This window comes from Ursus arctos, unplaced genomic scaffold (genome assembly GCF_023065955.2).
Source record: "Ursus arctos isolate Adak ecotype North America unplaced genomic scaffold, UrsArc2.0 scaffold_3, whole genome shotgun sequence".
Lineage (NCBI taxonomy): Eukaryota > Metazoa > Chordata > Mammalia > Carnivora > Ursidae > Ursus > Ursus arctos.
Window position 1 is genome coordinate 20667835 of NW_026622985.1, and position 12707 is coordinate 20680541.

The 12707-nt window shown below is 34.6% G+C and overlaps 1 protein-coding gene across 1 annotated transcript in view; it reads left to right on the top strand.

The window, feature by feature from the left end:
• Positions 1-6170, top strand: part of RSBN1L (round spermatid basic protein 1 like) — a 58867-nt gene extending 52697 nt beyond the window's left edge. The window contains exons 6-8 of the mRNA XM_026504349.4: positions 70-237; positions 1511-1619; positions 1705-6170. Of these exons, the coding sequence (XP_026360134.1) occupies positions 70-237; positions 1511-1619; positions 1705-2346 (919 nt within the window). The 3' untranslated portion in view covers positions 2347-6170. The remainder of the gene's footprint in view (positions 1-69; positions 238-1510; positions 1620-1704) is intronic.
• The last annotated feature ends 6537 nt before the right edge of the window (positions 6171-12707 follow it).

The window sequence follows — 12707 nt, forward strand, 5'->3', positions numbered from 1 at the left end:
AATACATGGGCCTGCCTCTCTCCCCCCACCTCCACTTTATATTATGTATATGTAATTTTATTTTAACAGAACTACCAATGAAATAAAAAACCTGCAGTACCTACCTCGAACCAGTGAGCCCCGTGAGATGCTCTTTGAAGACAGGACAAGAGCCCATGCAGATCATATAGGACAAGGTTTTGAACGACAGACTACAGCTGCTGTCGGAGTGTTGAAGGCTGTGCACTGTGGAGAGTGGTATATATTAACTACTGCTTTTTTAATTTGTTTTTGAACTACTGCTATTTTAATGAAAGGTTTTCTTGGCTTCTAAAATGTTTCTTGGGAAGTTTCTCAGTAATTCTCCTTACTGTAAGGAAAGTAAGTTTCATTTTTCACTGTATTTGGATTTCCTAATTGTATAATTGCACTAAAGATTTTCATTTGTTAGAATGTAGTTTTACTCTTTGGGTTTGACTGTAATAATTTCATTTTCTAAGTGACTGGATGTGAAAACAATTGTCTTAACTAAGTTAACTAAGGTTAAAGAAGAACTAAGGTTCACTTGGTGCTTACTGTATCGTCATTGTCCCTGATGAGAAGCCTGCATCATTCTTACCCTGCTTTCCCTGTGTATTAATGTAATGTATAAGGTTTAGATATATTTTTAAAAAATTTTAAAGAGTTTATTTATTTATTTGAGAGGGAGAGATAGCGAGAACACAAGCAGGAAGGAGAGGGAGAAGTGGGCTCCCTGTCCCAGGACTCTGGGATCATGACCTGAGCCGAAGGCAGACCTTAACCAACTGAGCCACCCAGGAGCCCTAAGATTTAGATTTTATCAGTGGTTTTTAAAAATATGTTTATGATTTGCCTTGGTATGATTTTTTTTTTTTTTTGGATTTATGTTGTTTGGAATTTCATTTCAAAATCCATTTTTGAGCATCTTCTGTAAAAATGTATTTGTATATTGCTAATTAATTGAAGAATTGGGAGATTTTTTAAGAATTATATTTAAAGACACTATTAACCCCCACAAATAGAGTGATAATAGTTTATTAGCACTTTTCTAATAGAATGTCTCTTAATTTATTAAGGGTTACTTAGGAATTTTAGGTATAACTACAGTTATATATGTCTTTATTAGAAGAAACTATTCTCTTCTCCCTGTATTTACCTCTATTTTTTATATAGTAGTTTCATCTTTAGCATTTAATTTGTTGAAGTATTGACCTTTAAGACAAAGCCCTTAGTTTTTTGATTTGCATAATTAACCAATTCAAATTATTTTTTCAAAATATGGTTATACATAGCTATAATAAAATGAGGTTAGTTGTTTTTATGTTTAGGTCAAAACTCATGGTTTTATCCCTTTGTTTAAATATGTAAAGTGATCTTCTAATTACATTTTAACTTTATTTCTAGGTACTTTTGTTTTGACCATAAACTATTTTTGCTTTAAATTTAATAAGGACTTAACAGAGTAAAACATTAATGGAAGATTCTTCATTATCTCATTGTTCTTTTTTAGGCCTGCTCAGCCCCGAATAACCAAAGATGTAATTTGTTTTCATGCTGAAGATTTCTTAGAAGTAGTTCAACGAATGCAGTTAGATTTACATGAACCTCCACTATCCCAGGTATATCTTAAACCATTATTGTCTTCAGTTTAATTTTTATTGTAGAAAAGACTTAATGGTATTCCTGTTTTTTTTTTTTTTTTAGTGTGTCCAGTGGGTTGATGATGCAAAACTTAATCAACTGAGGAGGGAAGGCATCCGCTATGCCAGGATTCAGCTGTATGATAATGACATTTATTTTATTCCAAGGAATGTTGTTCATCAGTTCAAGACAGTTTCAGCAGTATGCAGTTTAGCATGGCACGTTCGGCTCAAGTTATATCACTCAGAGGAGGAGACTGCTCAGAATACAGCTACTCATGAAATAGGCACATCACCAGGTTCCACATCATCAGGTCTTGGACCACACACTGACCACGTGATTTGTGCTGTAAGCGAAACCTCCTTGGATTCTAATTTTTCAGACAAACTTCATTCTAAATCTGAATTACAGCAGATTAAACATGAACCTGTTGCATCTGTAAGAATCAAGGAAGAATCTGTGAATGTTTATATTCCTGAAAAGACTAGAGCACCGAATAATATGGATGGCAAGAATGTTAAAGCAAAATTGGATCATGTTCAATTTACAGAATTTAAGATTGACATGGACTCTAAATTTGGAAATAGCAACAAAGATTTAAAGGAAGAATTGTGCCCTGGAAGTCTCATAAGTCTAGTTGATACAAGGCAACATAGTTCAGCACATTCAAATCAAGACAGAAAAGATGATGACGTTTTGTGCTAAATTTGTACATACCATTTAAAATTCTTTTTTTTTTTTAAAGTTAATAATGTAATAAAGATTCATGAATTCTGAAAGCAAGCCAAGGACTTGCTCCCAAGTCTGTTACAAAATAGAGTTTATGTAGCTTTGTAACATTCCTCAGTGCCTGTCCATAACTGTGAAGTATCAAAGCACTTAGGGCCAGATGCACTGTAAACATTACAGGTTTAAACAAAAGGAGTCTTTAAAGAAATCATTTGATTTGGAATTGTAGGTTTTAGAATAGAGCTGACATTAACATATATATATATTTTTTGTAATATGAGCCAGAATTCTTTTTTGACAATTTAAGGCTTTTCCATAGAGCTTATTTATACCAATTTTTTTTCATTTTAATGTGTCAGCACTGTAGTGTAAATAGCTTTTAAAAAATCTTTTTAGTATGATTTATACTGAAATGTGAGCCACTTAATAAAGGTTCATAATAATAAATACGTTTTCTGTTGGGTCTGGAAAAGACAAACTGACAATTCAGTTAAATCATTTATTTGGTCTATTATGTTTCTGCTGGTGTATCCATTTAGAGTGGTAATGGAGTGCAAATGTACGTATTCGAATCTAGTGAATATTTAAATTCCCCACACTGTGTAAGCATTTTTAAAACCAAGATTCAGTTATGAAAGCATATTTATATATGTGTGTATGTATGGGAATATATATAGATATGTATATCATATTTTGCATAACTTCTTAAATTGCTGAATAAGATGAATATGTGAAACTTCCTAGCCTCACTCCCTGGAATACATTTTAAAATATTTATATTCAACATTCAGAAAGCAGTTTAGGTAATAGAAGCAGTTTTATAAAGTTGGGAGAAACAAGGTCTGTTAGTGGTATTTAACTCTTGTAACTCATGAAGTTATGTGGCCAGATTACATAGCCCTAACATAAATCTTCTCTGTAGTGTTTGGAATGAGAAAGTTGAGAAAATTTTCTTACTGATAAGCACCTGTACTATATTTAATAGTAGCTTAAGTAAATATCTTTAGTTACAGAATGTTTAGTTGTGAGCAGTTAAAATCCTCTTTTACATTTTTCTCGCAGAATAGGAGGAAAGTATGACAAATATAAAATCTTAAGGGCCATGACTCAACTGCCATATACAGAGATATAACCAACAAAATAAGATGCGTTACCTCATTTTTCTAAGGATCCTTCTCCCTACCCTAGCAAGGTAAACAACTTAGAGTACTGTTTTGTTTTGTTTTCCCCAAAAAAGCGCTGGAAAGTAAAATTAGGGTAGGAAACAGGATTACCAGTGCCTAGCTAAAGATTAAAACAGATCTCTTCAGTGATGGACTTCAGCACTATTTGAGACTGCTTCCACTACTGTAATTAAAAGTCAAACAAATGTCTTAATGTACGCTTTGATATAAGGAACTCTCTGCTCATTGCACGTTTATTTTATTTTATCTTTGGTATTTTTCTGGGCTCATACTTTGGTTGATGACTTTTAACTGAAATTCTTTGTGCTGTCTTTTGTTAAGTGTTGCTGTTGAAATTGTTTCTACTCCAGCCTCATTTGTGGTACCCATAAAACTGCTTATCTTTATGGTTAGGGAGAAGCCACTTAAGAGGCATTTCACCAGAAAAAATCAGTTGCAGCAGTGACGTCATTTCTGGCCCGCAGTTTAAAAGGATTAGGCAAATATTGTAGGAAATCTCAATGGTTTATAGGAGATCAATATATTTGCAATATAGGAATTTTCATGGGATAAGGAAGGTATAAATCATGATAATGTAAATAGGGATTTTGTTTTATATGTTACTGTCTTAGCCTGTTCCTCACCACTTTAATCTTCTCTTTTAATAAGCTAAATTTATTATTTGCATCTACCTTTTGGGGATATAAAAGTTCATAACAAACCAGTATTGAGGAATAGGAGAGCATGTGGTTAAAATGTTTTCTTTTTTTCAGTTGAAGTGGTTAAAATGTTTTCTTTTTAGTAATTGAAGGGTGATATATTTAACAATATTTTAGTTTTCCAGTAGTATATACATGAGATCATACAGTAAGAAAATGTTTTTAGGGTATCCCTCCAAAATATCTTGAGCCTTAAACTTTTAACTAAAAGACATATCTAAAACAACTGCAGTGGTTGCTTTTAGGATATAACCAATACTCAAAACTTCTCCATATTTTGAAAATTTAATGTTTTGTAAAATGCATACATTTTGCATTTTGCATACAAAATGTATGCGTTTTACAATATAAATATATGAAATATAAGTCACTGGGCTCAGATTTCAAGATACAGCTTTGTCACCTTATTGAATAATGTTCTATCCCTTGTCTTACAGGTTATAATTTTAAAATCCTCTTCGGATGTAATCTAAGAACTTGCTGATTACCTTTGTTAAACACAAATAATTTCTATTTCAATATTGCATTATATTAATGGTTTCCTAGTGACTACATTCTAGTTCTTTATCTGAACACAAGTTTTTTTTGTTGATATTTCCAATTCCTTGGCCCAGAACGATAAAGCACTTAAGATGTAGTTTCTGTATGATCTTATGCTATATAAACAATTATTATGTAAATTATTAAATTGATACACAGACCTTTAAAAAAAAAAAACTAAGGTACCTCAGTGGTGTCTGCTACAGTGCTTTTTTTAAAATTACTTTGGTTCATACCCTTTTAGCCATCAAAGAAGTAGAATCTTTTCCATTCTCAGGTTAGCTGGTTAGCTAGCAAAAGAATTAAGCATTTGTGATATTTAGTTGAAAACTTGACTAAAGCCATATTCATTATCTCCCTTGTCCCTAAGGCTGCTGACCTTAAATAAAGATTAGGTTGATCTGGCACAACACTGTGTCTGTGCGTGTGTGTGCGTGTATGTAAGATTATTGGAAATACTATGTTTATTTCCAGATATATTCATTTTCAATCCATTCTATAACTTTAGGGAGGGAGCCAGAGATGGTAGGACAAATTTTATTTTTTGTGTTCTGTCTTCAAGGTATTTCATTAGTGTTCTTGAGTGTGAAACGTTTTTTTTCCCCAAATACTTATGGGAGGTGAGATCATTTTTGTAAATAATAGATTAGCACTGTTTTGGTAAATTTGCATTCAGTTATTTTGTTGGACAAGTTTATTGTCATGTAAAGCAAGTATCTAAAAATTCATTTTACATTTAGCAGAGATGCAAGATTTGTTTTTAGAGTTTGAGAGGAATTTTCCTTGTCTTCCACCTTTCAATAAATACTAAAATTGATAACTGTAATCTTTTTACCTTTGTTTTGTATTATTTTCTTATATTTGACATTTTATTTTCATCTCGTCATCTTTAAAAGTTCTTGTTTCTCTGTCTTCAGCCGAAACCATAAGATCTTGAAAGTGATTCCAATCTGAAAGTCTTTTTTTTGTCTTAAAAATTATCAAAAGTTGACTCATGCCAACCTAGAATACTGAGGATTATCTTAAGCAAGGCTGTTAAACTAGTTCGGTGTGGGTGCTGAGATGGCATGCTATAAATCACTTCCCTTCCCTCTAGACAGGACTATTTCTGTCCCAGGAGGGGAGGACAAAAGTGCATTGTTTTCAAAATACTTTTAAGCTGGTAAAAAGTGACATGATGGGTTTTAGGTCTTCAGAGTGATAGAAGAGCTCTTGAGTATTAATCTTCCACCTGATGTAACTACTTTGATATGTAAACAGAATTTTACTGGTTTTAGAATGCCTTGTCTATTTCATGAAAGAGTTATGTTTGACATGTTTGGCACTGACAGTGTATGGCAGATAAAATAATTAAAGGACAACTTGGAAGAAGTATAAATCTCTACCTCTGCTCTGGCTTTTCTTTCCTTATGCAATACTGCATATTGCAGATGGAAACCATCACTTTTTCGAATGTCAAACACAAGAGGCTAAAAGCAGAGATGCCTTTTCTTCTTTAAGTTTACTGATGTATGTTATATCTCTACTGGGAGATTAGGGAAAGGAGGGGATAACATCTTGCATTTCAGGTTATCTTCCCTTCTAGGACTTTAGACCCAATCAGGGAGTGTGAATGAGCTGAGAATAAAATGTAGGCAAATAGAATTTATGCCAACTAGAAAATAAAAGTAAAATTAAAACATACTACTTATATGTTTTATTACTATTATTTGCCTTCCAAGAACTGCAGTATTAAAATACAAGAACTCTGGATCCTTCTACACATTTTGAAATTCAGAATTTATACATCTATATTTTTAAATGGTAAATCTGTATGCTTTCCTATAAAGTTCATTGTTTTGGTACTACTGAAGACTACAAAGTATGCAGATTTGGAGACAAGTCAGTATAGTTGCAAATATTTTGCATAATATGGTGTTTAAAATTTTATTTGGACAGGCAGTTCCACATCCTGCCTCTACCCAAGTTTCTTCTTTCTTTGAAATTTTGTTTTTGTTTTTAACTGAGCCAGACATGTGAAAAATCTCAAGTCTATCTTCTTTTAAAAAACAAAAATGTTTCTTTAGTCTGGCTTTTGTTTATATGCTATTGTTCCATACCTCTTCCTGACTGACAGAGTTCTTGGAAGTCTCTGTCTACCTTCACTTCCTCATTTCACTACAATTTTGTCTTAATCCTCGAATTTAATCACGCAGCTGTAGTGGTTCTCTCAAAGGTCACCTTTTGACTGACAAATTCAGTGGCTTCATTTCTTAATACTTCTGTTTAATCCTTGTGGCACCTGTTAGCAATCTTTTACTCCTTAAAACTCTGTATGTATGACCTATCTGTTCTGTTTTGCTTTTCCATTTCTTTGGATGTCTTCTTTTGCCTTACCCGCCACTACTTAAAGCAGTCTCAGGTTCTTTAGGTCTCTATACTTTGTCCCTGAATTATCTTTGTGACCCCATGACTTCAGTCAACCTTGGTTTCTCACTTCAGCTCTAAGGATCTGTGTAATCAGAATTAAATCCTTCACTTCTTCCTTGCCCCCAAGCATTAGCTCTTCCTTTCCCTCCTAATTTGGGTATTGGCATCACTATGTCTCTACCTAGTCATTGCAAGTTACCTGATTTCTTTATCTTCTAACTATATACAATGTATCATGAGATTTTCTTTAGTTGACCCCAGAAATGTTTACAATTTGTCTACTTTTCTTGTTACAGTAAATGTTCACAGCCATAATAGATGTTCATCTAACCTGGACTCTTAATATAGCCTAAAATGTTCCGGGCTGCCTGCAGTCCTCTGCCCCTACCACCATTCCAATCCATTCTTTGTTACTACCAGATTAATCTTTCTAATACAGATATGATTGCTACTCTTTTGCTTAGAAGTATTCCATGGCTCCTTTCCTAAAGAACAGAAGCCAAATGCTCCGCATCACAGCAAAAAGTCTTCATGATATGGCCCTTCCTTTCCAGCTTCATCCACCACAATCTTCCATTAATGTGCCCAATTTTCAGCTTTACCAGATGCCAGACTTGCCATTTCCTTTGTGTACTTTTAAAATTCTTTGCCTTTGCTGGGGAAATCTCTGCTTGGAATACAATACCGTGAAATCTTTTTTCAAAACTTTAAACATCTTCTCTTCTGTGTGTCTTTTACTGAGTTCATCTGTTCCAGCTGTCCCCTTATCCCAAAGCTGGTGTAGAACCATTTCTTCGCTCTGCTTCTTGTGTCCCTTTGTTGACATCATTTAATGTACATATTAGTTAAGTACACTTTGGGCTTTACCTAAACCATGAACTAAAAGTTACAGGTTTTTTGTTTGGTTTTTAATCCCTTTGTATCTTTGACACCTAATACATACACTTGGTATTCAATAAATATTGGAAGGAACAAAGTTGTACCTTAACTTTCCTGGGGGTGGGAAGAACTGTGTAGGTTTCTCGTATATAAAAACTCTGTCTCTGACTTTAATTCATAATGTAATTCTAGAATTGCAATAGAAAAGTGGAGAAAATTACATCAGCAGGCACAAAAAGAGTTTCTATTTTGTACTTCAGTCTTAGGAATAAAGTTTAAGAAGCTACCTATTAATTATCTAGGCCCATTGGGCAATGTGGAGAAAGTAAGTTTTGTAAAGATTGTTAAACCTGTAAAACCCACCCAACTTTTTTCTTCCACTAGAGATATACTCATTACAAATTGAGGATAAATTTAAACTAGACCTGAAGTGATTAAAATGGCAAATATCATATAAGAAGCCCCTTAGTATCTTATAGACTGAAGCAGATTTTTAGCTTGCTAGGTCTCAACTTGGCAACATAAAGTGTCCCTATAGATATTCAAAAACTAGAAAATATTGAAGGTGATAACATGCATTTTTTTGTGTGTGTGTGTGTCTATATCCATTCTGTTGCAGGAGTGGGACAAGGACCTAAAGGTGGCACATTTTCACAGACCTTCTTCTGTAAAGCCACTTCACTAGTATGGTATTATGCTGAGGGCATTTGAGTAGTACAGCTATGGCTAGTGAAAGGGGAATAATACACTTGAATAAGGTTGAGAAATCACTTAGCTTTTATTTCACATCGGTAAAAAGGGGGAGGAAGGAATACCTATTCTGCTAATTGGTGGTGAAAATTAAATGTCGGAACATGCCCAGTGCTTAGTGCATAGGTTTATATATTGTAGATACTACGGATGTTAGCTTCTGAGCCTGGAATTAACATAGTAAAAAGAATAGTTAAAAGAGCTATGTTCTGGGTCACCCTAATCATTTTATGCCTCTCTCACTAATTATCTTTTCTCTGTATTCCTCTAATTTTGGGGAAAGGATAGGCATCTGGGAAGAGGAAGATGTTTATCAAGGGGTCATGAGGTATGGTGGAGGTAGGTAGATTTCCAAAACATACTTCTTCCTAGTTCACTATTTTGCCCAGGGCCAGCAATTCAAAATCATGTCTTGTTACAGACTGCCTTTTCCTGATTACAAATTTGGGTTTGTAGTATATAGATGATAGTGGTAGTAAATTTACTTTGTGGTGTAAGAGACCAGTATGATTACAGTATGGTAATTTGAACATAGGACAAGTAAAATGAGAGTAAAACATTAAAGTGTAAAATAGATCCCTCTCGTAACAGCTTTTAGCCCAGGGTTACCTTATCTGGCATTTGATAAATGGTATGTATCTTCCATGGATGCATTCTATTTTTTTTCTTCAATAGCAAACCTATTTTGGAAATGGCATTTGGAGTTAAAACTTCTCCATTTACCAATGACCATGGACTGATTTCATTTCATTTATCTGGGCTTTAGTTTTTCCATCATTATTATAACGAGGGTTGATTTGTTTTATCCTGGTTCTAACACTATAATTCCCGTTTACCTTCAGTATCTATGTCCTGAATTGTAAGAACACCAACCACACTTTGAGGACAACTGACGTTCACTGTGCAAACATGACCGATCAAGATTAAAGGAAACTCCTTTTGTAGTTTGTGGCTTCTTTCTTAATATAATGCTAACAGGACTCTGATTATCTCAGTAAAGAGAACTAACTATTCTTGATGACACAGGTGCATAGTAATATGCCTGCCTCTATATGAAAATTGTTCTATCGTTTCCTCTCCTTTTGTGGGCCATCACTTCTGTTCATTAGTCAACATCAGTTTCTCTTATTTGCTGCACTGTAAAAAAAGCAGAGTGGAAAGCAGATGACCTAATTTGTAAGGTTAATAACTTCTAAAATCACATTAAATTTAGCCCACAGATGTATCTTCTCGAAGCTGTGCGCAACAAATTTTCTTGGTGCTTGAAAGCTGTCAGTGGATTTGTGTTCATGTTTCATGTGGTGCATTGATGGTACCACCATACCCAGCCTCTGTGTTCATGAAATATTGCTGAAGAAGTTGTGAATTCTGTGAATATTTTCTACTTTTCATATTTTCAAGTCTTAAAAAAGTTATTTTGTTCACAAGTTGCTTTTACTCAGAATTTTTGATAAATCTTTTGCCCCAAACCAGATTAAGTTACTTCTTGCCCATGCTGACCTGGAAAATACTGGCTTCATAGGGAAACTTTCATGTGTAAGTTAAATCTTTGCATTGTAAAAGAAATATCCTAGAACTAAAAACAAACGGGAAGGTACTTTTCTGCAATATTGTTTATATATTATTCCGTTAGTTTTGTTTTTTCTGTGAGCATAATTCCTATCCCCTCTATCCTTATTTAATGTTTTAAATGTATTCCAACCACTGAGGCTGTGATATTGTGATTTATAAGAAATATACATCTGGTCTTTATCCCTATACGGGGCACAGGAATTTAACACCCTTAGAATTTCCTGTCAGTGTGATAAAGGTGTCTTTTGAACTTATGTTAATGTGGTGACTTGGAAAACTCCTAGGTAACCTAAGGATGGGGGCTGGTTGCCAGGAAGAAACCACCATATGGTTAAAGGGTTGGAACTTTCCTCCTTCCTTATCTTCAGGGGAGAGGAACTGGAGATTTGAGTTCAGTCACCAGTGGCCAGTGATTTAATTAATACGCTATGTAATCAAGCCTCCATAAAATCCTAAAAGGACAGGGTTCAGAGAGCTTCTGGGATGGTGAACACAAGAAGATAGGGCAAGAGTGGTATGCCCAGAGAGCATGGAAGCTCCTTGCCCCTTCCCCATACCTTGCCTTACCTTGCCTTCCCCATACCTTGCTTTCCATCTTGCTGTTCCTGAGTTATATTCTTTTATAATAAATTGGTAATCTAGTAAATAAAATATTTCTGAGTTCTGTGAGCTGCTCTAGCAAATTAATCAAGAGAGTCTTGGGAATATCCAATCTATAGCTGGATTTGTAATTGGTATCTGATGTTTGGAGGGAGGAAGCGTCTTCTGGGATTGAACCCTTAACCTGTGGGATCAGATACTATTTCCAAGTGGTGTCAGAACTGAAAGAATTCCTTGGTGGTATGGGGGGGATAAAACACATTTGAATTGGTGCCAAAATCAAGGAGGTGCATGTCAATAACTTACGCTGCTTCAAGTTGTTTATTTAGTCTTGTCAGTATACCAAAGTAAGTAAGAAAAAGTTCTACTTTCTGGGAACCTCTCATTACAATTAGTTGATCCTCATGGGTTAACAGGTTGGTTATTGTGTTGCCTTTTAGATACAATTCTTACCCAGTTTCTTATATCCTTGGAGAGCTGTCCCACCTTTTTTCTTAGAAATCTCATACAGAATTTCTGCTTTTGCTTGTGTTTATGGCCTCGCTTCGGGCTGTTTTTTGTATGGCTGTGAGGCAAGAATAGTTTTTATAGTTTTAAGTAGTTGGAACAAAAGTCAAAAGAATACTATTTTGTGATATGTGGAAATTTTACAAAATTTAAGTTTCTTTGTCCATGAAGTTTTATTGGAACATAACTCATGGTTTGCGGTTGCTTTTTCATCACAGAGCTGATCTGAACTGTTGACATAGAAATGATATAGCCCACAAAGCTTAAAATACTTTCTAAACCTTTACAGAAAAATTTTGCTGACTCCTGACCCAGCTAATAGTTTGCACGTGGTGCTGTCCTTTTCCTTTTCCCTGTGAGAGATCATACTTAGATAATGCTCGCACAAATACAGCTTTTGCTGAATTTCAAAATCCTATCTGGTTTCTCACAGAGATGAAAGCTTTCTTCTACTTTGACTCTATCATTAGAGAGACCAAATTGTTTGGATCTCTCAGTTGAATTAGGAATATCTAATCAAGTCTGAAACATTATGTTCCCCATATTAACTGTCCTTTTCCATCCTATTTTTAGATGCTCAAAATAGGAATATATACCAATTATAAGACAGGAAAATTCTTGTAACTGATCACTTTTATTTATTTAGCTTAGCTCTGTAGTTTCAAACAAGGAGTTCAGCTATATTAATTTGTGGTATTGTAGCTTAAACTTTGTCATGTTATCTGCTTTACAAAGGAGAACTAGACCAAAATACTGTATTCAAAGCAATCCTCTCAAGTATTAGCAGCCAGGAATCACTTTCTTGTGTAGCAGATATTTTTCAAACAGACAAAAATACTACTTTGGGTTCTTCCCAAAGCTAAAAGTGAGGGCTGTATAGGGCGAGAACAATCACCTGCTTTAGAGTTATAATGCACCTAAGACTGGAATTCTTATAAGTAATGTCACCTATGCTTCACTGGAATGGGTTGAGTGCCTTGGTAGGATTATCTATAAATTCTCAAGCCAGGACACTTCCAAAGAGTGAAAGGGGCACTAACTTCCTGAGGCCCAGGACAACAGGCATAAATGGGAACTGTCTTGATGAAACCATGATGAAAGGTCCCTCTAACTTTAGGAAGAGTCAAGCCTCTGCTCTGTTTTAATATGCCACCTCTAATTCATGGGTTGCAAACAGAAAGGAGAAGTAGCAATGACG